Genomic DNA, 27,500 nt, shown 5'->3' with positions numbered 1-27,500 from the left:
GCTAGTGAACGATCGATAGGTGTCGAATTTGATGAATTCAGTTTGTTAAAACGCGAAGTGAATTCTGAGGTGGATTCTTAGGGACGAGGAATACTCGGTTATGGGTGTGACAGGTCAATAAGGGTGGAAAAAGATGACTGCTCGTGAGATAGAAATAATTCACCGAAGAAATTCTCTCGTCAATCCATATATACACATACATACATACATACATACATACATATATATATATATATATGTATGTATATATGTATGTATATATATATATATATATATATATATATATATATATATATATTTTCGTTGGGAACTCTTCATCTTGAGAGTTGGATCGCGAAAGAAACGGAAATGAGTTAGATATTAGAAGAAAGAGAAAAGATATCGTAAAAAACATTTTCTATTCTATTTTACTCGTTTACGTGTACGATAACGTATTCAATTAAATAATTGATTTTAAAGATACACACGTGTTTTTTTAATCGATGAAATGTGTATATCTTGAATTACAATAAATTAGTTTATAAGATTATTAATCATAAAAAATATAAGGAACTAGAGAGATAGAACGAAGAAAAAATATCTAAGAAAGTAACGAAGAATGTCGTAATCTCGAGAAAACGAGCTACAAATTGGCATATTCTCTTGGTGGTTCTCGTTAATCTCAGCCATCATCCCCCCATAGGGATTTCAAGAGAGAGTGAGATATATATATATATATATATATACAGAGAGTGAGAGAGAAATAGAGGGAGAAAGAGAGAGAGAGAGACATTTCGAGGACTCGACTCTTGAGACAAAATGAGCCGGATTAAACGTAATATGCCAGTCGCTACTAGCTTCATTTGGGAAATGAGACCGACCGACCGTCTTCCACGAGCGATTGAATTATTTTCGAGGCGTGAATAGACTCGAACGAATTTTATACTAACGACTAACGTAACTAACTGATAAGCTAACATTCTTCAATCGACAAAATGAAAATTAAAATGCATAAAGTAGAGAAAAAGAATGTAAATGAAACGAAAGTGAAAACAAAAATAAAAAAAAAAAAAAGGAAAAAACAATTTTCCTTCCATTTTCTTTCTTTTTTCATTTGTTTCCTTTTCGTTTCTATTCTTTCTCTTCGATCGAAAATCTATAATAAATAAATATAACCGTAGTTATATTAACATATAACATCATACATATGTACACACATACATATATACATATATTTAAAAAAAAAATAGATAATATCGTAGGAATAAGTATTATCTTTTGATCCGCTTTGAAAATATCGAAAACGAGATAGGTCAGCCGCGTAACTGATATCTCGAATTCGACGGGCGAACAGCATCCCTTCGTACCTTCCGAACCAGCACGGAAACCATTGGGCTTAAGTTCGCTCGCGTTAATCTCGATAACGCGATATGTCGGGTGTCTTTATTTTCAAACGCTTTTCTGCTGGGATTTTCCCTACTCGATTTTTCTCCTTTGAACATTCGTGAACTAACCGCAACGTCATTCCTCTCTCAATAGAGATATCGATTCATCAAGCTGTCATCCTATGCGGACGTACATATATGTATACATACACATATACATACATACATACATACATATATATATATATATATATATATATGTTATATGTTATATATTATATGTACATAGTTAGGAACATCGAGAGCCTGGCGCCTCTCTCTCTCTCTCTCTCTATCTATCTATCTCTTTTTGCTATGAAATAAAATTAAAAAGAGAGAGAGAGAGAGAAAGAGAGAATATTTGTTTATTACTTTTAAACGGAGCTCGATTAAATTTACGTATTTTGTAAATATCATTTTTACACATAACTGAAAAAAAGAATACAAAGCGAGAGAGGAAGAGGTAGAGAAAGAGAGAGAGAGAGAGAGAGAGAGAGAAAGAGAGATCGTAAATAATACTCGGAAAACATTTTATAGCGCGCTTGAAAAAATCTCTAACGCGCGAAAATTCATTTTGAACCAAAGAACGTGCTTCTGGCTCTTTTTCTCTTTTTCTCTCTCTTTCTCTCTTTTTCTTTCTTTCTCTCTCTCTCTCTCTCTCTCTCTCTATATATATATATATATATATATATATATATATATATATATTTATCTATCTATCTATCTATTTCCATTTCTCATTTGTAGTTAATACCGAAAAATTTGAACGAATTTATTTCTTTTTTTCTTTTTTCCTTTCTCTTTTCTTTCTTCTTTTTTTGTTTTTTTATCTCTCCTCAAACATAACTCGTATTATTGGTCATGACGTTACGTACGAACCCGTGAAAATTGCATGAAATATGTTAAAATTTCCTTGATTAATCCTATTCAATTATCGTCATTAATTACGTATTTCACGAGTTTCAAAGGTAAAGAATACTTTTTCGTCGAAGCATGTTAAACGGGATGAAGAGATTAATTGAATTGATTTAACGTGAATACGTATAAGAGGTGATTGTATTTGAGTGAACTATGCGAGGGTAGAAAAGTTCAAATTTTGCTTCATTGCGTATCCACTGTGAACTCTAAGTATCTCTCTCTCTCTCTCTCTCTCTCTTTCTTTTTTTTCCTTTTCTCTATCGTGCGCCAGACTTTCTCACCCTCGGCGTTTCGCGCTCGCGAAATTCTTTGAAAAACTACTTTATAAAATTGGAGGGTCGAAAGGATAGGGGAAAAGAGAGAAAGAGAGAGAGAGAGAGAGAGTGAGAGAGGAGAACGAAGCGGACGAATGAATAATAAATACGGTTATCGTTTAGTTGATATTTTCGAGGGTGGGCCACGAACGGCCGAACTATGAAACGACGAAGAGAAGAGAAGAGAGATAGATGGATAGATAGATAGGTAGATATATAGACAGAGAGAGAGAGAGAGAGAGAGAAAGGTTAAGGAGGGTGGGTAGTAGGCACGAGATCAAAGCGAAGTTCTCGAGTATCCGTGGGGATGAACGAAGACGTTTCTCTGAGTTTTCCATTCTTCGATACTGCGACGACTTACATAGAGAAGACTACTTACATAGTAGAAAGATCGTACCTTAGAAAATCTTCTTATTATATCTTACCTCGATCGATAATCTTCACGTTTATCAGAAATTTACGAGAAACGTACGAGAATGAAGCTACAGGAACGTACATAAACGATAACGTTTCGTTATTCTCTTTTAGCAAAACGATTTGTTCGATTTTGTTACGTTTGCCCGTTAGTTCATTTGTTTTTAATACGATACGATGTGTAATTAGGATATAAAATAAACGAAAACGAAAAGAGGAAAAAAAAACGAAAGAAAGAAAGAAAAGAAAGAGAAAAAGAAGGTTCCATGAATGAAAAAAATGCGTCGTAAACGTTCTATGACAATGACGTAACCACTAGGACGGATGACGACGTTTAAATATGAACGTGATAATGAATTGATTCGTTACGAGCGACACGTTTTTCCCTTGGACAATGAAAACGAAAACCCCGAACACGAGCTTTTATCTCCAGGGAATAAGGAGTTAGCTGACCGATTCAACGAAAATGAGGAATGGTAGGATGAGGAGAAGGAGGAGATAGGGGTGTCCATCTTCCAGATCTAAAAAAAATCTATCGCTGTAAATACAATTACGTTGTCGCAATGACACGTTGACCGAAAAGACAAACATAAGATTTAAATCGATTTAAATGCCGGCTGTGTTTAATCAACAAAGGAGAATTAATGAGATCAAAGCTTGATATTGAAGATCAAAGTCCATTCGGTTATGTTCGGTTGGTTAGTTAGTTGTTTGTTTCCTTTTCTATGACGATAATGTTTCGATCCAGAGAATCAGTTGTCGATTAAGAGAAGGCTTGTGCTTCCTCAATAGAGGCGACAGTTAATCGCTATTCCTGCCAATCTTCGAAACCATTTCGAGAATCGGGAATCCTGGACTCAGAGTGAACAAGCGTATGAGTAAGTGAGTGAGTATGCATGTGAGAGAGAGAGAGAGAGAGAGAGAGAGAGTAAGCGGGTGGTCGGTAACAGTGGAACGATGTTAATGATTAAGCAGCTGGCGGAACGGACTCAAGGGAACGTACATCGGCACCGATGGAAAGGTATCGGTTCTCTGCCGGTGCTAAAGCTTTGACAAAGCGTATAATCAGATTGAGACTTCGTCGAGTGAGATAGAGAAGGACAGAGATAGAGAGGAAGAGAGAGAGAGAGAGAGAGAGAGAGAGAGAGAGAGAGAGAGAGAGAGAGAGAGGTTAAAGAGGAAAGAGGGGTTGAAGGTATCGCCGAGTGTGAGAATTGTATAGAGAAGGGGTTGATTCTCCGGGCAAGAGATGGGGTGCGGGTGTTAGTACGACGTGCGGGTGGAAGAGAAAGGTACCATGTTAGCTAGGCGATGGAGCGACTAATAACGATAACGATGCCAGAAACGATAATCGAGTTGCGGGTTTCCGCGGTTTCCACGGCTCCTATCCCAGGGCGCTGATTGCCAGGACGCACCAGGGCGAACGAATACTGGTGGTTACATCGCCGCGACGTGTCCCGACGCCGACGCGAGTGTGTGCCAGCCGACGGCAGATGGAGGCGTAACGAGTACACAATGCGATGCAAATTGGTCCGACTCGCGAGCTACATCGGCACCACCTCCACCACCTCCATCTACCACCTCTAACAGGCAGGAGGTACAAATCGACCTCTCTCTCTCTCTCTCTCTCTCTATCTATCTACCTATCTATCTAACTCGCTCTCTCTCTCTCTCTCTCTTTCTCTGTTTCTCTTTCTCTCTCAACCGCTATTACTAACATCGCTATTCCATTATGACATTATGTTTCCTCGAGGAGAACCACTACTACATACGCATGTATATATGCGTATGGTTAGCTCCCAACAAAAGTCCTCCTAGTTTCCCTTCGGGCATTCGATTCGTGAACTTCTAACTCAGTAACTATCCTTCGTCGCAGTGCGAACCCCATCGAATACGAGACATCTCAATGTATTTGTCGAATGAACTGGAAAAGAAAATTATCGAGATTGGTGTTATAGTTTTGATGGCCAACTTTGTAATATCCTTTATAATTCAAAATAATTTTTCATCGTATATTCCACGCGTAATAATATTGATGATAAATTTATTGTTGTTTCTATTCTTTTTTCGTTTTGTCTTTTCTTTTTCTTTCGTTTTTCTTTTTTTCTTCTTCTTCTTCTTTTTCTTTATAACCAAAATAAAATCAAATAATCGGAAACAAATGATATTTTCGAATATTAGATTGAGTTAGTTTTTAGCTTGGCGAAATCATCGAGACAAATGTGGAGACCTCTGGTATGATTTTTCTCAAGTAAAACGTTACGCTGTTAAAATCGTACTTTTGTTGTCGATAACAAATTTCAAGCTATCAAATGAATTATTTTAACTATAATATGTAATAGTAATAATGTATTTAATAATTTAATCAAAAAATATAATAATAAAAAAAAAGAAATTAATAAGATCGAAGACAATAGATGTAGCTTTATATATTTTCCGTCGAGGCGCCGTCGGTAACTCATCCTATATTCGGAACTTGCCAATCATATAATCGAATACACGAAGGTAGCCGGATTAACTCGACTCGGTGCAAAATTAATATTTGTGGATTTTATCATTTGCAATTTTTCTGATTAAAATCTGTTTTGGAATGATATTTGTATTGTAAATATTGGTAAGTAATCGTAAAATTAGTCCAGTATGGTATAAATTTATTAATCGTTTTATTAATTTTTCATTATCATTTAACAGGTTATACTAATAAAAATACAATAATATATGCAAATATGAATCCCATAATTACGCCGAGGAATGTGGAGTCAGCGCGTCAGTCTTTAGATCTGTTGTGTTCTAAGTTTACACGACAATGTATTAATGAAAATAATTTTTCACAACCGTCTCATAATATAGAAGAAAGTGATATGGAAATTACAGTACCAGCGATAACGCATGATGGTGACGTTAGTTTTGTTGTTGGCGAAGAAATAACGATAGAACACATTAATACACTCAAGGAGCTTCAAGAGACGCTTCGTGTTAAAGATGAAAAAGTGGCAGAACTTAAGGGTTTGTTAATACAGCGCGATGCTAAAATTAGAGAATTACGTAAAAAACTTGACATGTATCGTAGTGTTCTTCCATTTTTATCTCCTTACGGACGATCATTAAAACATAGACCTCAAGGAGATTTCTAAAAGAAGCATTCGATAGTCGATTTTAGAAATATATATTGTGACAAATGGATATCCAAGCAAACGTACAAGACACTTCCTTAGAAAGAGATAGAAATTTGCCCAAAATATAAACAGAAAGTATTCTTAGCATTATTAATTATTTACATTGGTATAAATGCAGATGGTAAGAGTGCAGGTAACCGTCCAGTGTAAAAAAAAAAAGTTGATCTTTATGCGTTTATTTTTTAATAATGGAAAATATTATTCTTTCATCGATTAGATCTCATAATAATATTTTTATAAAGATTGTGAAAATTATTTTTAATTATTTATTATAGTTTCTAATATCACTTCAAATTCATACGTATATCAAGGGATTAGTCGAAAGTGTTGACAAATTTTTTTTGCTATTTATGCCATTATGTATCGTAATTCATAATTCTTTTCTATGTTAGTGTATTATACCTGAAATTATACTCAGGAATTGTAATCAATATTAATCATATGTATGATGTTTAACTATTGAAAATAATTAATAATGAACAAATGTTCCTGATAAAAATATCATGTATAAGATTACATATACAAGTTATAACTTTCACTTTTCATTAGGACATAATATTTCATACGTAGTAATTTATTGGATAGTACATGTAAAAGATTTTCTATCAAATATTAATTGCGCATTGTAATACTACATAACGCAATAAATTAATATATAAATGATAAGACGGATTAATAACATTGTACGTAATAAAAATAATACATAGTATAATAACTTTAAGAATTCTCCACTATATTAGATTTGTAATATAATCACAGCATTATTTTCATAAATTAATTTGCATTTAAACTTATAAAAGTTTAACAAATAAAATGCAACGTTATAATTTCAAAATTACTAATTACGTATTATTTATATATCAAGTACAATTGTATAAGTTAAATAAATCAAATGTCCATGAAAATATCCTAATGTAATTCAAACTGCAGAAAGATAATTCGTATTACCGATTATCGATAAATCTGCAAACTGTTATTACCTACTGAAAACCATATGAAGATTTAATGTCAAAAAGAACGAGTAGGGGCGTTCAAATCGTAGCAATGTATTATTTACATCCGCCATAATGACGTCGCTTCGATCAGATTTATGTAGTCATATTTTCAACTAATTAATTACACATTTCACAATATAATAAAATATCGTTGACATTAAAGTGTAAGTAGAATGACGAGGAAGACATCAATGGTTTCTTCGGAAAATGGTCAACGAGACGGTACCGACGTGTTCGTCCCAAACGATTGAAGTTACCTCGAGAAAAAAATGGGTAAGCGGAATCACGAGAATCTACAAGGAGTTATAATTCCATAGATATTTCGCGAGCGATAATTGAGTTACATAACCCGCTCAATAAACTCTGAGATTAACAATAAAAATCTTTCGAAAATATCATAAAATGAATTCTGAAAATCTGTCGGTGAAGGGATTATGCGAATGTTTGTAAGTGGCGCCAAAGTTTGGACCAATGGGAAGGCGAGTGATTATCGCTGTTAAGTCAGCGGCGATGATAGTCGACTGATCGAATAGAACGTAGTTGTGCGAAACATAATACGCTAAAGGAGAAGGTTGGTGGGATGATATTGGTGTTGAGAGGGAGGGTGATTGGTAGGAGGTAGTCGGGTTATCGGCGGAGTAAGACGATGTAAACCGAAACGAGCCGAGTTCTCGTTCTCGCTCTCGTGCGTGCTCGTGCGCGATCGTCGCGTAGTATGCACATCGTGGCCCGAGCGACAGTGGCGAGTCGACGACAGTCGTCGGTGTTTCGCGCTCTGGTGGAGTTTGCCTCGCAAAGAACAGTCGAACGTGTTTCGACTGTTCGCTCTCTTTCGAGGGCGCGAAATTCGCGATTTTAGATCGATCGATCGACGTTGACGGTGCGTCAAGAAAACGAGCCGTCTTAATTTCTCTCTCTATCTTTCTTTCTTTCTTTCTTTCTTTCTCTTTCTCTCTTTCAAACTCTTCCTCTATCTCTTTCTTTTTCTTTATTATTATCTATCTATCTCTTTTTATCCTCTTAAAACGTGTCCGTGAACGTATCTCAGCGAATCGGGTATCGCTCTTAATCATAATCATCGTTGTAGTAGCCGTAATAGTAGTAGTAGTAATAGTCGTCGTCGTCGTCGTCGTCGTCGTTGTCGTAGTTATAGTCGTATTCGTAATCGTGTTCGTATCATTTCGTTCGCGTTTAAAAGTGTTTATTCGCGCGATAAAAAGCGCGTACGATCTACGCTCGTGGTCAATATAATATTTTGAATGAACGAGAATAACGAGTGCAAGGGGCCGATCGGCGACGCCTGCGTGTCTATGCGCGTGTGTTTCGACTCGTTGTGCTTCTCGTCGACGCAGCACCGGCTCGCCGACGAGGAGGACGCTTCCTCGCAGACCGTGGCTGCGGTCGCCGTCAATAATACCACAGGCATTGATGGTACCATACGTCATCAGGATCATCCTCATTTACAATATCAACAATATCAAGATCCGCAGCAACAGCAACAGCAGCAGCAACAACAACAACAACAACATCAGCAGCAACAACAACCGGCAAGATTCCCAGTCGACATACCGGTCACCACGACGATGGGTAAGCTCCGCGAACTTCAAGAGCTCCTACGCGTCAAGGACGACAGGATAGCCGAACTCGAGGCCCTACTTTCGCAGCGCGATGCCGAGATACAGGAACTTAGGAGTCATATCGACATGTTCCAAAGCGTTTTACCTTACAAGTCTCCAATACCCTCGGCAACACCAACGAAACCAAGGCCAAGAAAACAGAGGGCACAGGGTATATCGGCGGAACCGCCTCTTCAGGAACTAGCACCCCTCACCGTCGTCGAGAAGAGCGACAGGTTGGTGCCACGCGACTCTTTTTATCTTCCCCTCTTTCCCTCCTCTTTCTCTCTCTCTCTCTCTCTCTCTCACACACACACACACACACACAAACATACATACATATATATATACAGAGAGACTCTCGTTTGCTCACTCGTTCCACCTGTCACAGGCCACGAGAAGCGCATTCCTCTCAAACGACATCGCCCTCAACGTCGAACTTTCCTTCACTCCTCTCGTTTTATTTTTACTCTTTTTCTCCCCCCTCCCTTCTTTCTCTCTTTCTGTCTCTCTCTCTCTCTCTCTCTCTCTTTTTCTGTCTCTCTCTGTTTCTCTTTCTTTTTCTATCTATCTATCTATCTCTCTCTATCTCTCTGTCTCTCTTTTCGTCGAACACTCGCGCCTCGTGGTCGATGTGGTCTCAACTTATACGCGCTCTCTCGTTCTCTCTCGCTCTCTCTCGCTCATTCATTCGCCCTCTCGCTCACTCGTTCGCCGTCGCACACGTTTGTATGTCACACGGTATAACGCTGTCTGTACCACGTGACGCTTTCGCCCAGTGCTTTTCCGTGGATCGCGAAACTTTAGCTCGAGAGAGAGAGAGAGAGAGAGAGAGAGAGAGAGAGAGAGAGAGAAATGCACCCGAGAGAGAGAGAGAGAGAGAGAGATATTGCGTTTTATTATTATTATTTTTTTTCTTTATTTTTTTTCTTTTTTCATCACTTTATTATCTTCTTAAGCTAACGAAACTTACGGTAAGTTATTCGTTAAGTTATAAAAACATGAATCGCGACATAGATTACAATATATTTATTAATTTGTGATACATGATCTCTTTAAATATGTATGTATGTATTTGTGTGTGTGTGTGTGTGTGTTCACGTAATGTATTTACAATGTTTAGAATTATTGAAATTTAAAAGTTAATTTTTAAAGGTTAAAAATATTTTGTCGGCATGTATTCTTTTTTTTTCTCTTTTTCTCTTTTCTTTTGCCAATGTATTTTAATCGCAAAGTCACCTTTCAACCTGTCACGCGCATTCAATTCGCAGGAGCTTGTGCGCGCGGACTCGATTGCGCAAATCGAAACTTATATATATGCCTCGAAGGGAAGGACGAAAGTTGTGGATTATATTCGGGTAGAGATCGTCAATTCGAAGGTCGATATATATACATATACATACATACATACATGTATATATACGATAGATATAGTGATATATATATATATATATATATATATATATATATATATAAAATATGGATATATGCCACGTACCCATGTAATTTAACACTTTCTCGATTTAACCTTCTACAACGTCATTTAACTTTGAAATAACATACTCGTGTATATTAGACTTGTTTCATTTTTTGTTTTTTTTTTGTTTTTTGTTTTTTTGGGTTTTTTTTTCTTTTTTTTATTACAAAATTTATAACTTATATCACGTGGATCAAAACTATTATTTTTTTTTGCTAATTATAAGTTATATTAAACATTTTACATTATATTATATATATGTATATATATATAGCATAATTATGTTATAGTTATATATATTATATATATTATAGTTATTATTATATAGTTATATTATATATATATTTTCTTTTTCTTTTTTTTTTGTAATTAAATGGATTAAAAAGGATTAAAATTGATAATATAGAATGGAACGCATATATGCGTGTTTGAGATACGTATATACGAGTTCGTAATATTCGATATATCCAAGTTATTCCATTCGACATTTCGATCGAGAAAGTAATCGATAATGATCGATTCTCGTTGTATTTCGCATAGCATTCAATAACGTTACAGCGTACTTTCTTTCTGCTTTACCCGAAGTCCTCGTTCATCGTTTACATAATATCGATACTCTCTATACATCTCATCTACAGACTGGATGTTTTTAAAATAAGAAACAGGATTGAAATTTTATCAAAAGCAAAAAAGAAAAGGAAAAAAAAAAAGAATAAAATAATCATATAAGAACTTTCTCTTTTCAAGCGTCAACTAATTTTCGATATTTTTATAAATTAACAATCTACGCAATCACTAATAATCGCAATACCGTATTTAGGATTATATTATAATTAACGAAATATTTACACGTTTTTTATTCATTCACAATTTTAAATCATTGCGAATCGCAAAATAAAGTAAAAAACTTTCTAGAACAATATTCGCCCAATATTTTCTTATCATTTCGTAAATAATTAAATTTCGTTTATTAATTCAATATATAATTGTCATTATTAACGATGACCCTTCACACAAATTTTTTTCAAATCGATTAAAAACTGATTATAATCCAATATATATATATATATATATATATATATATATATACTCATACAGGATATTACACAGATGATTCTTCCTAAATTTTGAAGGAATATTTCTATGATTGAAATGATGAAAAAAAGTTTCATATAAACATATGAACGAATCAAAAACGATACTCCTTTTTTTAGTTAAAACAATATCAAAGATTAACCCGCCCCCTTTTTCATTTTGCCCTCGAAGATAAAACGACGAGCGGTACTACGACAAAAAAAAGATAGGTGAAGGAGGAGAAAAATCTTTGACTGATTGTAAAATTAGAAAAGCCTTTTCAGGCCTCATATTTGTTGTTCGTTTCTTTCGTCTTGAATTCGTATTTTATGAAAACAAATTTGTAAGATGTTAATACAAAACAAAAATTTATCCATTGCGACTATAAAAATAAACGGATTTTATGTCGAACGATTTATTGCAGTTTAATATAAATAATTCAAATCCCTAAAATTATAAATAATTTAATGGCGTTATTCTCAAACAATTGTCCCATTTAACGAATATTTTGCAACATATATATATATATATATATATATAATCAAATAATTAATATAATTATATTAATCATATTAATTATAATAGTTATATTATTAATAATATAAATGATATAAAAATAAATATAAAATAAATTAATGTTAAAAAAATTAATATAAATAATTATATTAATATTAATAATTATTTCTCCCATGAACGAGAGATTACTACTTTTGAGTCACTTTTCTCCAATGTTCGAAATATTTTCGAGACAAGATCTCCCAGGATTTCTATTTTCTCTTTTAGAAGATTTATCTTTGTCCAAAGATTTATCTACGCGGGCGCGAGCGAGTGTTTGTGTCTCTATGTCTATACTTACGTGTTCTGTGAAGATCGAGGAACTAACTCCGCTCATTTCTTCGACGAACTTTCTTTTTCAGATATGGGGTGGTGGTGATAGTGGAAGTGAAGAGGGGGGTAGAGGGGGGAGATGTAACAGGTAATAAACTCAAAGAGAAGGACGATAAATCGTCGCTAATATTAACACGGTTCGTACGAGATTGTCACACATATTTTTCATTATCGAGACCATTAACCTAACCGATAGGAAATTTATGATCAACCGTAAAACTAAAAACGGTTAATCGTCTTCGTCATGTTCGACTCATGTGTGTACTTCCCTCCTTTCTTCCCACCTATCTCTCAACGCCATCACTATCACCATTACCATTACCATCACTATCACTATCACCATCACCATCACCATCACCATCACCATCACCATCACCATCACCATCATCATTACCATCACCATCACCATTACAATCACCATCACTAGTATCCCTCTAACAATGTGAAGACGAATAAGAACGAAAACAGGAATGGCGCACGATCTCTTCGTTCGTATAATTACTCTGTATAAATAGATTTCGTAGAATTAAACAGACATAGAATTTTTATGGATTGTACGGTTTGCGTAATGAGTTCAAATAAAAAGAAAGTCGAGAAAGAAAGAGAGAGATGGGAAGAATGAATTTTATCGAATTATAATTAAATATGCAAACGTGGATTTAGTAAATGATAAAGTCGAAGATAAGAATTAAAATGAATTTTAACTTTCGTAATTCGTGAATGTTAATCGGAATAAATTATTATTATTATTATTCTTATTATTTATTATTTATTATTATTAATATTATTACTATTATTTTATTTGTTTTCTTTTCTTTTTATTTTTTCTGTCTTTCTTTCTTTCTTTCTTTCTTTCTTTTGTTTTAAGTCGTTACAAGGCAAGTTTATTATACGCATCTAGTTGTAAAGATCTTACTCTGAGGTTTTCCGATTATGCTAAGTTTTCCGTGGAGAGAAAGAGAAGTGATGAGATAAGAGGAGGGAAAGAGGAGAGAGGGGAAAGGGGAGAGAGAGATAAGGAAATAGAAGAAACGGAAAACGGAGGTCACCTCGGTTGCATAGCAAATGTTGGTAGGTGAGCGAATCGCGTTCACGGAAGAGAGTTATCGCGCATTGTTCTAGAGGCCATGTCGCGTATATTATTTTTAATCTACGACTACTTTATATACATTCTTATAAATATATGTTCATGCTTAAGCGTGATGTATCCACCAGCGAAGGAAATAACTGATAAAATGTATGTAAATCTCGAGTAACTTGATAGCTAGTATAATTCATACGAATAAATCAGTCAAACGATATTCTTTGATAATAATTTTCTTTAATACTTGTTAGTAATTTATTTCTTAATTTCTTAATTTTCTTAATTTTCTTAATTTTTTTTTTTTTTTTTTTTTTTTTCCCGGTATCCACTTTAGCTCGATTATATTTTTATTGTTATCACATCTGTGACGAATAGTTTGGAAAAAAGAAAGAAAAATGAGGAAAAACAAAAAAGAAAACCGTTTCATTCTCGAATATATTTAGCTTATTCAAGTTTACAATACGAAGTAAACAAATTCTGGCGTTTTATCATAATCGTTTTATCATTTAATCATAATAGAAATTTGTAGTTCATCGTTTTTATGGATCGTATTAAATTGTATAAATAAATCTAAAAATTTTCTTATTAATTATATTAATTGTCTTATTAAATTTATATCAAATAAAATCTATATTAAGTTTCTTATTTACGTGTACGAAAAGAAAATATTTAATTTGACCCGAGATACATAACATTAGGAGTCACTTATTGTATAATCTATTTTTCATTTTCTTTTATTTTTTTTTATTCACTTTTTTTCTTTTTTTTTTTTTTTTTTTTTTTTTTTTTGTCAAAATAATTTGTCACGAGAATATAGATAAATATTAAAATTCTTATTTATATGCACGAAAGAAAACATTTAATCTAACAGGGAATAGGTTAGAACAATAAATGTTATTTATTGTACACTTTGCTTTTTCTTTTTCTTTTCTTTTCAAAATAATTAGCTACATAAATAATATAGATACATCCAGATTTCTTTAGTTAGTTACAAAATAATTAGTTACAAGAATAATATGAATAAATCTTTTAAATTTCTTATTAATATTTACGGAAACAGAAATATTGAATTCGACGAAGCGCGACATAACGTTAGTAGTCACTTATTCTACATTCTTTCTTTTTCTCTTTTTATTCTTCTCAAATCCATTTATTAATATCCACGAGATATAAAATGTCTGCGATCTTACACGAAAATTCACTTATCATACGCTCATTCCATTTTCCTTCTTTCTTTTCTTCTCTTTTTTTTTCAACCAAAAATAAACCACGAGAATTATTTAGTATTTTAAAATTGAAGAAGGAAAAGAGAAAGAAAACAAAAATTCTTCGCTCTTTTCTCCCTTTTCTTTTTTTTTTGTTTTTTGTTTTAAATTAAAAAAATAAATAACAAGACGTGCATCGGGAATTGTTCAAGGTTCGATATATAAAGATAGTACAAATATTGTGGAACGAGGAGCTTGCGAGCGATCCGTAGGTGTTAAAGGCGGTGAACGCATTTGCACGCTCGTCAACTTAGTATTGGTGTCGTGATAGCACGCGTACGTGCTTGCTTGCGTGCGTGCACGCACCCACTCACTCACTCACTCAATCACTCACTCACTCACACAAACACATATATACACATAAATATACATGTAAGTCTACTTGCCTGTCTTTTTGCTTGCCTTTCTACTTGCCTACTTGCCTGCCTATCTATCTGCCTGCCTGCTGCTTGCCTGCTGCCTGCCTACCGCCTGCCTACTGCCTGCCTGCCTGCCTGCTGCTTGCCTGCCTGCCTGCTTACCTGTCTGTTTGCCTGCTTGTCTACCTGCCTACTTGCCCCGGCGCTAAGTCGCACGTTCGAAGATTTACATTCCAGTCTCGGAGGCGAGCATACGTATATACGCGTTGTAACTATTGCATTAGCTTTGATAATGCAAGTTTGCTCCGATCCGTAGTTTATATCTATATAGTAACTATGTATTTATATAACCATCGTCTCTTCGAATAATCTTCATCATTTTTATTATTTTCTATTGAAAATTTGATAATTAATTATTTGTATCTATCAATCTGTTTGTCTGTGTGTTAGTCTATCTATTTATATTTATCTTTTAATTTAATAATAATAGAACAATTCCGTTAATCATTTTAATTAACGATGATAATAGATTTACCGATCTATGGTTCTTCCTCTCATTCCTGCCGCCTCTCTCTCTCTCTCTCTCTCTCTCTCTCTCTCTCTCTCTCTCTCTCTCTCTCTCTCTCTCTATCAATCTATCTATCTATCTATCTATCTTTCTCTCTTCTTGGAATACACAATGGAAATAATAATACTGAATATGATCACAAGTATTTTAATGAGTAATGTAAATCTAAAACAACCGAGGCGTCGTTCCGTAAAGTGTGAACGCATACGTCGGAACGGATTTGAAAGCTCGTTGAAAACTCGATACGAGCTTGATAGATACGGTTTATGAACTTATTCCAACGAAACGGTATCTTTTATTTTATTACAAATGAAAGAGAGAGAGAGAGAGAGAGAGAGAAAGAGAGAAAGAGAGAAAGAGAGAGAGAACATTAATAATGTAACTGAGACGATATTATTCAATAATCGAGAGGATTTATTTACAATTATAATTGCGAATGGATGCAAAAAAGAAAAAAGAAAAAAACATAAAAGAAAGAAAGGAAGGAAGAACTGAATGAAATTAATGTTCATAATTAATTAATATTAAAAATAACAAGAAATTAAAGTTCGGAATTAATTTAGAATTAAAAATAATAAGAAATTAAAGTTCGTAATAAATTAAAGTTAATGAAATTTTTGTAAAATTTCATGACGACAAAAGGAAAAACGTAATGTTCGTCTTACATATCAATTAATTTTATAAAATTGTCTTGATTATATAAAGAATGAGATTTTATCTAATCGTACATGCCACTGTGCTGTCGATTTATATCTTACACATAGAACTTACGATAGAGATTCATTCAAATCATCTTGTACATTCGATCATCGTAAAATCAACGACCCAGGTCAGGTACGATGTATTAATATTAGATACAAAAATAATTGTGTTCTGCTTGTTTTTTTTTTTTTTTTTACATTCATGAAAAACCATTCATGAAAATACAGTTTCTTACGGGACATATTAGGAAGGAAAAATTTATTATTATTATTATTATTATTATTATTATTATTATTATTATTATTATTATTATTATTATTATTATTATTATTATTATTATTGTTATTATTATTATTATTATTATTATTGTTACTGTTATTATTATTATTATTGTTATTATTGTTATTTCTATTATAATGATCGAATAAGATTGTTAACGCAAAACGATTTTCCTTCTCGGAGAACATGAACGAGCATTGATGATAACTTTTGATAAAGATACTTACATACATACATACGTACATACATACATACATATATATATATATATACATATATATATTTATATAAAATATTTCACGTGGAACTGAGAAATATCTCTTATCTCTTTCGAGATCTCGTTCGTTCAACGTAGACCGTGTTAATTCGCAATGATACGTAGTTTTATCAATGATAAAGATCGGGGAATCGTTATCGCTTTGTTAATCGAGTTACACCGTGACCTACAAACCTCTGCAGATTCCAAAGGCTTTCTCTCATGTTTTTCAAACATTTTTATCATATTCCTTTATCACTCTCGCAACAATCAGTTTTACTTTATGTAAAATATATTTTTAATGTTTTCATGATGGATTTTTACTAGAACTTAACCGATCGGTTATACTTAAAAGAAAAGTAGATGATAAATGTAAAAAAAAAAGTAAAAAAGATACGAAAAGTATAATTTTATCTTACAATCGAAGTATTAAATGTATTTTTATTCCTAAGAAGAGCGATAAATGTAAACAAAAAAAAAACAAAAGAAAAAAATATGAAAGATATAATTCTTTTAGGAACATTCAAAGTATCGAATATATTTATTTACAAATAAAAAAAAAAAAAAAAAAAAAAGAAAAAAAATGACAGTGAATATAAAAAAAGAAGAAGAAAGAAAAATGCAAAAGATATGATCCCTTTCTTTTTTACAATTAAATCAAAGCATCAAACATATTTATTTATAAATTTATTACTTTGCTTCTACATCTTAATATTAATAATATAATACAATTCGTATAAGTAGATATATTTATAGATAGACAGTGATCGTAAGAAAAGAATGATCATTCATATATCTATGATGTAGTGTAAACTTACCTGTACATAAATTAAATTTTGACAATCGATCTCGACGAATAGAAACGAATTTCTTTTTTTGGTCTCGAAGGAACAATCCGTTTCCTTTCCCCACCGATATAATTTCCAAGGGGGGCCTGAAAATAGCTCCTCGTCACGGCTAGTGACGACATCGCGACGTCGAGAGTGGGCCCATTGCTTGTATCCGCCCATTTCTGTGTGTGTGTGTGTGTATGTGTGTGTGTCTCTCTCTCTCTCTCTCTTTCTTTCTCTTTCTCTTTCTCTTTCTCTCTCTTGTGGCAACTTTTTCTCCAGAGCCGTAATTGCCGAGGCGAAGCCTCGAGCAAGCACCGCGTAATTTACTAAAAGGTCGATACGTTCAGAATAAAATACGAACTCTCTCTCTCTCTCTCTCTCTCTCTCCCCCTCCTCTGTTTTATCTTATTATCTTCATTTTAATCATTAAATTTTTATAATTCCACAAACAATATATATATATATATATATATATATATATATATATATATATCGATGACGTTTCGGAAGAAAGATAACTCGATTTAGAAAAATTGTAAATAATCGAATAAATGTGTATGTATAAGTTTGAACTATACGAGAGAAAGAAATACACAAAAAGATGAAAAAAAAACAGAAAAAAAGGGAGGGAGAGAGAGAGAGAGAGAGAGAGAGAAAATGTATTTATTAGAAACAGAGTAAATCGAAACCAATGGCTGACTCCATTGATTCTATTGATGGGGCAATTTTAATATTTATAATATGTAATAGGGCTCGATCAGAAGAGAGAGAAAGAGGATAGGGCAGGGAAGGAGGTAGGAAGAGAGAGAACAATATATTTAAACCCTTCGAAAAAATGATACGAAGAACAAAAGAGGCGAAAAACGGAAAAGGGAGAAGAAAAAAGAAACGACACGTTTAAATCCTTGAAATATTAACTAATATATAATATATCATATTTAATTAGGATCTATAAGTTGAAGATATATATTAAATTCTTTTTTTTTCCTTTTTTTTTTTAAATTACGAACTTTTATATCGCCTATTTAGATAGCAATGCAAATAACTTGTTAGTTTCCGTTTATCGTGTGTACAATATGTAAACACAAAAGGATTGTTAAGTGTTATCATATTACCAACGTTCTTTGATCTCTACCAGAAAAAGATCTCTCTCTCTCTCTCTCTCTCTCTCTCTCTCTCTCTCTCTCTCTCTTTCTCTTACTCTTTCTATTTCTCTTACAAAAAAAGAAAGAAAAAAAAGATATAGTAATAATAAAAAGGCAAGAATAGAAGAGTAGCAACATTACTACACGAAGATAAATATCTTGGGCGATCCTTTGTTTACAAAATGATAGACATTGAACGATTAACTTCGGAAAAAATTTTTTTTCTTTTTTCCTCCGAGTTGAATCGATACCGTAAGCCTTAAATTTAAATTATCGTTCTTGTATATATACATATATTATGAACGTTAAAATCAACATCATATTTATATATGTATATATATATTTCTTTTATCGTAAAAAAAAATATATATATATACACATATATATATTTTTTTATCATAAAAAAAATATATATATGTGTATGTCCATACATACATATAAAAAAAAATATATATGTGCATATATGTACATACACATATATATATATTTTTTTTTATATTTATATGTACATAAACACACAGATATATATATATATAGATAATATGAGCTTTCCCAAGATATTGGCGGTCATCCTACTAACGTTGGTTTTAACGATCACAAATCTCGCAATCGATCTCCCGATTGCCATATAATGGGGTGCTATATATTCCGTGAATGCTCGGGTTCTGTCGGTCATCTTGGTATGGATCACATGTGTTAAGAGAATCACGCTGGAACAATATAAATTGCAGGCTCTTTCTCTCTCTTTCTCTATCTTTCTCTCTCTCTCTCTCTATCTATCTCTCTCTATCTCTCTCTCTATTTCTATCTTTTTCTCTATTTCTCTCTCTCTTTTTCTTTCTCTATCTCTATCTTTTTCTCTATTTTCTTCTCTCTCACTCTCTGTTTCTCTGTCTGCTGTATCTACTTATCGTGGATATCCAACACTATGATTCTTATTTCGCAATTCTCTGTCAGGAGAGCAAATGAACCCAATAGGACGGACCGACCAACTATGAGCAAGCCAAATGCCTTTTCCATCGTATTGCTTCGTAAAATGTTTCGAAACTTTTGCGTAAATTTTATGTACGTTCGTAAAACGAAGGAATCCAATAGAGATAGATAAATATTTATACGTATTTGCAAAGATAATTGATTTACAAATATTTTTCTTCATATGTATTTATATGGACGATTTTATTTATATATTATGTATATATATAAAATATTCTTTATATGTATTTATATACACGATTTTACATACATGCATATATATATAATATATATATATATATATATATATATATATATATATGTATTAGAGGAGCCAGAAAGTAATGTTGCTTTTATAAATTAAATTCAAACGAATAAATTTTTAACGAGTTTTTATTTTTAATCACAATCAAATATCGACATGCGCAGAAACGACATTACTTTCCGGTCCACCTAATATAATCGTATTTATCGTTATTGTTCAAAATGTTCAACCATTAGGTTGCATTAAAATTTTATTGTACTCATTTACAATTATTATAAATATTAAAAATTCTTTCTTATTTATTGTATACGTATAGATGTAAATATCCATAATGGATATTGATTACTTTCTTTGAAATGTACGAACGTGTCATTCACAAAATAGTAGTCTCATTTTTATTTTTATTTTTTATCGTTTTTTTTTCTAGTATCCCCTTCTCACCCGAGAAATATACTATCGTATTAATAATAATAACAGGTTCATTATCATTTCACTTCATTTTTGCTAAACATAAGTTTAAAATTTTTTTTTTTTCTTCTTTTTTTTTTCTTTTTGTAAATGTTTATATAATATTACTTTTTCTTCTTTTTATTCGTAAAACATACTGGTACAGTTCAGCGGAAAAAAAATAATTGAAACACCTTATATATAATAAATGTATCTATACGAATCTCTCTCTCTCTCTCTTTTCTACACAATTTTCCATGATTTCCTAAAACAAACAATTTATATTTTGTGATTATTATCAAGAAAGAGAGAGAGAAAGAGAGAGAAAATTCGCTGTTAGATCATAGTTAAAATGTAACATTGAGTCGAATTTAAATGTTGAAGAGATACAACAAAAAATAAATATATATTTATACAATGTATTCCTATATACATAAAGTATATACCTATACACGTGTAGGTATATAAAGAAAAGAGAGGAAAGAAGAGAAACTTTAATTCTTTTCGAGAGTTCTACAAAAGCTTTTTCGCGTTTTCGTGGATATAAAATATACATACACACATACATACATATAAGCATACATACGTACATATATAATACGTACATTATCTCTAGCAAATATATATATATATATATATATATATATATATATATATATAAGGATCCGTTTAGCGAGATCGATAATGAGATTCCGTCGTTTCAAGGTTCAGAATAAAATTTAGCACGAGCATAATGCGTCTCACGTCCCGTCGATGTAACCTATCGTCCTCCAATACGTATGTACATGCCTATTGTTGCGTAAATGCTTCGCTAAACGATTTTGCTCCTATCCGTGGATGGCATCGATCGTGAAGACGCATACGAAATAAAGATTTCCGTGAGAAATCTTCGAGTATTAGTTAAGGCGGTCATTTTTTTGTTTTTTCTTTTGCTTTCACATTTCATTTTTCTTTTTTTTTTTTTTTCTTTTTTTTTCATTTTTTCTTTTTATTTATTTTTTTTATTTTTTTTTTTAATAACTATTTGTCAACGCTCGTAAACAACACAATTAGAAATAATTACGATGAGTTCATGTAAATAAATATGTATAACTAAGTATATTTATATGTACTTATTTATACATGTGTCTTTTATATTTTTTTTTATTTCTCTCTCTCTCTCCCTTTCTTTCTCTCTCACTCTCTCTCTTATTCTCTCTCTCTCTCTCTCACTTTCTCTCTCTCTCTCTCTCCCTTTCTCTCTCTCTCACTCTCTCTCTTATTCTCTCTCTCTCTCTCACTTTCTCTCTCTCTCTCTCTCTCTCTCTCTCTCTCTCTCTCTCTCTCTTTCTCTCTTTCCCGTAGCCAATCGTTTAAAAGGAATAAAAAGAGATTAATAGACGACATTTATTACAATCGTTACAACGTCAGAATCGTATTTGACTTAAAAGTTAGTCAAATGGGAATATAAAAATAGATTGGACTTAACAATGAAACGGTCATCCTCAAATTAGAATTTCAAAATCGTTTGTTTTCATTATTTAACGGTTTCTATTATACACGTAGTATATTTTACAACGATTACGACCAATTTAGTGATAATGCATGTGTATATATTTTTATCTCACTTTTTTTTTCTTTTTCTATTTTCTTCTTGTTTTTTCTCTCTTCCTTTTCTTCTTTTCGAATGTAATTCGTCTTTCTTAAAAAAAAAAAAAAATAAAAAAATGAAAGAAATCGAATTTTTTCTACTATCGCTATATTATCGCAGATATATTTTATTTTTCAAATTCTTTTTCTTTCCGATCTTCGAATCAACAAAGAATTGATTTTATTAAAATAGAAGAATGAGAGAGAGCAAAAAAACTTATCGATGAAATATATCGATTCGATCTCTCTGAGTCTTCACTTTGGACTTCGATTCGGTTTCGACCTCGATAGGTTTGGACAAGTCGATTCGTATTTACTCGATAATCAAAAATGATTCATGAGAAGATTAACTGGTGTGAATTAGCATTTTACATCGACACAAAATGGCATGCACGTGACGTACTAATCGACGAAGCAAAGCGTCGTTGTTCGTTAACTCGAACCGGTGCTCGGATTTCGTGCGACGAAGGATACTCAAGGCACTCGTGATGAAAAAGGCAAAAAAGAGAGAGAGAGAGACAGAGACAGAAATACAGACAGATAGAAAGAATGAGAGAGAGAGAGATAGAGAAAGAGAAAGATATAGGACGAATAAAGAAGCTGAAAGCGTAGGTTATAAATCGTATATAATTTGTTGTCATACGATAGTTAAAATTAATTTTAAACAATATCAATATCAACATCCCTTCTGTTGATATAAAAAAAGGAAAAAAAAAAAGAAAGAATTGGAAAGACAAAATGAAGAGAAAAAAAATAGATGCGTGCATATCACGGCTCAAAGATACCGTCATATACGTTTCTGTGAATAATCATCTTTAAAGAATGTAAAAAATTTGCTGATAATTAAGTAATAACATTGTTTGACAATACAGTACAAACGAACAAATTACGTTCATCTATAACGTAATATATATATATTACGTTACTATTTTCTTTTCTTGCGTCATATTACGTTAGTATATTCTCTACTTTCTATTCAACTCTTCCTCTTTCTCTCTCTTTTGATGTTCGATCAAATTACAAACGTGACGATGTCATCATCATCCATTCGCCTTCTAGACGCCTCACTCAATGCTGATCTTCAAAGTACAAAGCGCATTCGACGAGATTGGAGCGACGAACTTTTATCGTCTCTCGGTGACGTCGTCAGTACGAATCGAGAAACGATACATATATAAGAATATATATATATATATATATATATATATATATATATATTATAATACATTTACATTATATATATATTATATTATATATATTATATTATAATACTCTTATATATATATATGAGTATATATATATATATATATATATATTATAATACATAATATATTAAGTGGACCGGAAAGTAATGTCGTTTATGCACATGTCGATATTTGGTTGAGATTAAAAATAAAAACTCGTTAAAAATTTATTCGTTTGAATTTAATTTAAGAAAGCGACATTACTTTCCGGTCCACCTAATATAAGTATACATATATATATATATATATATATATATATATATATATGTGTATTTATATATATTATGCATAAATATCTATGTATATTATATAGGGTAGCCACTGAAAAACTAAATGATATAAAAACAAAAATAACTTTTACAAACACATGTCTCAGTAGTCATCCACCACCCTGTGTATATACTATATGAATATATATATATATATATATGTTTATATATTCATATAAACGGTTATGTTCCCCCATACCCGTTAACTTTTTTATTTAGAAGAAGATACAACACACATGCTTCGCTTTATCCTAATTAATAATTACGAAGGTTTCATTCAATTTCCTATCCATCGTGGTCGTTATTGCGGCTAATGTGCAACTCCCGTTCGTCGGCTCGTTCGTCCGTCTCTATCCGTCCGTCCGTCCATTCGTCCGTTCGTCCATTTGTCCGTCCATCTCCATCTCATCTCATCCACCTTCTCTTCCTCCTCCTCTTCATCCTCCTCTTTATCCTCCTTCTCTCCTTTCTTTCCTTTCGAGAGGAGATTAAGAGTGGCATCGTCCGTGTAAAGAGCTTTACATCGACTGATTTATATCGGTCATAAAGTTTGGAAGTGTGCTATTTCCGTTTACTTCCCACTCTCTTTCTCACTCTCTCTCTCTCTCTCTCGCAAGAAAGAGAGAAGAAAGAGAGAGACAGAGAGAGAGAGAGAGAGAAAAAGAGAATGTTTTTCCGTGTGACAGCATTAGGAGACGAAGTGCTTCTGGTTCTCGATTGCTGCTGGTAGTGCTGTTGCTGGCACTGTTACTTCCCTCCCCACTCTACCACCTCACCTCGTCTAGTTTCGTTTCGTCTCGTCTCGTCTTGTCTCGTCCCATCCCGTGCCGTCCCGTCCCGTCCCGTTCCATTCCGTTCCGTCCCGTCCCATCCCATCCCGTCCGTCCCATCTCGTCTCGTCTCGACCGGACTCGACTTGACTCTCGTCCGTCGCTGCATTCGGGACGAGTGTTGAAACCAGTCGAGTGACGTCACGTATAATTAATTCTTTGATTCTCCATCTTTACTCCCGTGCACAGCAGCACGCCGTGTTCCATCGTTCTATCATTCCTTCTTCTTTCTCTTTATTTTATGATATATATATGGTGTGTGTGTGTGTGTGTGTGTGTGTGTTTGTGTTTGTAACATATATATATATACACACGTATACATCACATCATGCATACACCATACTTATATATATATATATATATATATATATATATATATATGTATATATGTAATATATAGTTTGAAATATTTTTTTTTATTTTCTTTTTCTTTTATCTTTTTTTCTTTTTCTTATTTTTTTTCTTTTTATTTTTTCATAGAAATATGAAGCCATAACAATAAATCTTTTTAATAGTTTCCTTTACGTTTTAATTTCCGTTTCGTTCATCGACGAGGAAAATGGTACTAATTCGTAATGCGTGCGCGTGTATGTTTGTGTATATATGCATATATATGTGTGTGTACGTATTATTACTATTTCAGCGTTTGATAAGCAATAACTAGTAAATTTGATTTAGACAGATAATGATCAAAATAAACTGCGAATATTATCGATAATAATCATTGGTATTTATCGATATACATATATGTAGCTTCTGTGTAAATACGCTTACGCATGTATATACATATATTTAAATAATCTACTACACATGGTTCAATAATGGCGAATGGCGTAACGGCCTTAATAAATTAATTCACATTAACGTTTGCCAATTGTATTAATTTTATTTTAATGTGAACAAATTAAAGAAGTTATTTAATTTAAAGTGGATTAAAATTTTGTCGATTATAAAACGATGGCACGGCGATTTTCATAATATTATATTAAAATGCTTGTCACGGATCGAAATCACCACAATTGTCGCATCGTTACGCATCGTTAACTTATCTTTATTGCCATTGAGAAATATATTAAAAAAAGATCGCGCCATTTCGTAGGTATTATTACATACTTACGTACGTGTGTGCTACCGTGCGTTCTTCCTTTTCCTTCTCCACACTTTTTTCTTTTTACTTTTTTTCTTTGTTGTTCTTTTTTTTCTTTTCTTTTCTTTTTTCTTTTATATCGACGATTACAGCATTCTTACCCGACATATGTATATATATATGCAAGATATGCGTATGTTAGTATGTAATGTGTGTGCGTTTTGTTATATATATTAATATATATATATATATATATTTATATATATATATATATATATATATATATATAACATCTCGGCTACGCGTATTAATAAGCACATATGCTTATATATGAAATGCGAAGTAAAATTGTATATATTCGTTTGCGACTACCTTCATATAACCCCACCCACTGAAACACGTTTCGCACGAATTTGTTTCTTCCTTTTTTCTTTTCTTTCATCTTCATCTTCTTCTTTTGATTATTCTTTTCTTTTCTTTTTATTTCTTTTTCCTTCTTGTCACCTCGTAAAACGGTAGATTTTGCGTGACGAACGATTTATCATTTTTCTTTTTTTTTTTTTTTTTTTTTCTTTTTGCATCTCTCGTGTTCCCCCTCACCCTCCTTCTCCTCCGACTTCTCTATCATCCATCAAAAGTTTATTATCGAAGAAGAATACAATCAAAGAAATATCATCGAAGTCACAAAAATTTCGTTACAACGAGAAATAAAATTGAAATAGCTGCAATCATTCTTTATATTTTTACAGATCTCTTTTTTCCTTCCTTTTTTTTTTTTTTTTTTTTTTTTTTTAAGCACGCAAAATCGATGAAGATCAGTAATATGCTAGATAGCCTGTCTCTATACCTCTAACCCCTCACCCCCATCCATTATCCTTTACCCTATCGTCTATATAAATATACATAAGTGAGAATGTGTACATGCGTTAAGCATCACAAATTTATTTTTTCTTTTTTAACGATTACCGCTTTGTAGCTCATTGTCGTCGCCGTCATCGTCGTCTTCGTCGTCGTGAAATTCCTCTTACAATGTTGTATGTATGCCGATGAACGTCGTTGAAAATGGTCTCTCGCAACCGATCGCACAATAGATCGACACACTTCTTGGCAAACTCACGCGAAAACACGAGACAAACTATATACAAGCTAATTCGATCTCATGCTTGGCTGCTTTCGAGATCGTTGGATTTCTGGTGTCTAAACGTATCTCGCATAACCTAATACCAGTTGACACAATCTACGTTAATACGTTTGACGCGTGTATTTCGAAGTCATTTTCTTTTCTTTTCTTTTCTTTTCTTTTCTTTTCTTTTCTTTTCTTTTCTTTTCTTTTCTTCTTTTTTTTATTCTTTTCTCTCTCTCTCTCTCTCTCTCTCTCTCTCTCTCTCTCTCTCTCTCTCTCTCTCTGTCTCTGTCTCTGTCTCTGTCTCTGTCTCTGTCTCTGTCTCTGTCTCTATCTCTGTCTCTGTCTCTGTCTCTGTCTCTGTCTCTGTTTTATTATTTTCTTTTTTCGTATCAAACATTATTAATCATTTTCTATTTAATTTCATAAATATATCAAAGACATTCGTTATTATTATCGTAACGTCGTTTATCACATTAATTTATTATTTTTCTATATTCAATTTTAACGAAAAATCGTACAAGTCGATCTTTCATCGAACTACGATTAATTAATAATTATTTTCCTATAACCGATTGACTTTAGAAAAAAATAATTGCTAATCGATTGCGATGAAAGGTGAATTCTTTTTTCTTCGGCCCCTTCCCGCCAGCATGAAAAAAAAAATTGGCATAATTATCACTTAATACGAAGGGAGAGAGATCAAAGATATACGGCACTGCTTTATTCCCCCCATCCCCCCTACCGTGATCATAAATATCTCCCTCCCTCGCATAGAACGAGTATATATATTATGTATATATATATGTATATGTGTACACGAGTGCGCACGTATATACATGCGCGCGCATGAGCATATACATACAAC

At 32.7% G+C, this 27,500-nt stretch overlaps 3 protein-coding genes across 4 annotated transcripts in view; 2 read left to right on the top strand and 1 right to left on the bottom strand.

The window, feature by feature from the left end:
* The window catches only part of Drgx (Dorsal root ganglia homeobox), a 54,379-nt gene extending 41,467 nt beyond the window's left edge, over nt 1-12,912 (bottom strand). The window contains exon 1 of the mRNA XM_035864851.2: nt 12,244-12,912. Coding sequence (XP_035720744.1) covers nt 12,244-12,279 — 36 coding nt within the window. The 5' untranslated portion in view covers nt 12,280-12,912. The remainder of the gene's footprint in view (nt 1-12,243) is intronic.
* On the top strand, nt 5,518-7,070 carry LOC118441014 (uncharacterized). The gene is made up of 2 exons (XM_035864854.2): nt 5,518-5,663; nt 5,741-7,070. The coding sequence occupies exon 2, from the start codon at nt 5,776-5,778 to the stop codon at nt 6,181-6,183; it is 408 nt and encodes a 135-aa protein (XP_035720747.1). The 5' UTR covers nt 5,518-5,663; nt 5,741-5,775; the 3' UTR covers nt 6,184-7,070.
* The window catches only part of for (cGMP-dependent protein kinase for), a 52,347-nt gene continuing 32,705 nt past the window's right edge, over nt 7,859-27,500 (top strand). The window contains exon 1 of one of the 2 annotated variants that reach the window (XM_085657875.1): nt 7,859-9,072. In XM_085657875.1, coding sequence (XP_085514001.1) covers nt 8,480-9,072 — 593 coding nt within the window. In that variant the 5' untranslated portion in view covers nt 7,859-8,479. The remainder of the gene's footprint in view (nt 9,073-27,500) is intronic. The other variant, XM_035864844.2, reaches the window with a different exon arrangement.

Source organism: Vespa mandarinia, chromosome 6 (genome assembly GCF_050613455.1).
Source record: "Vespa mandarinia isolate Hongniang chromosome 6, ASM5061345v1, whole genome shotgun sequence".
Taxonomy (NCBI): Eukaryota; Metazoa; Arthropoda; class Insecta; order Hymenoptera; family Vespidae; genus Vespa; species Vespa mandarinia.
The sequence above is the reverse complement of the archived record's forward strand: the minus strand, read 5'-3'. Positions and strand labels throughout refer to the sequence as shown.

What these genes read in the sequence shown, in the direction of transcription:
- LOC118441014 (XM_035864854.2), top strand. Translation starts at nt 5,776, where the DNA reads ATGAATCCCATAATTACGCCGAGGAATGTGGAGTCAGCGCGTCAGTCT.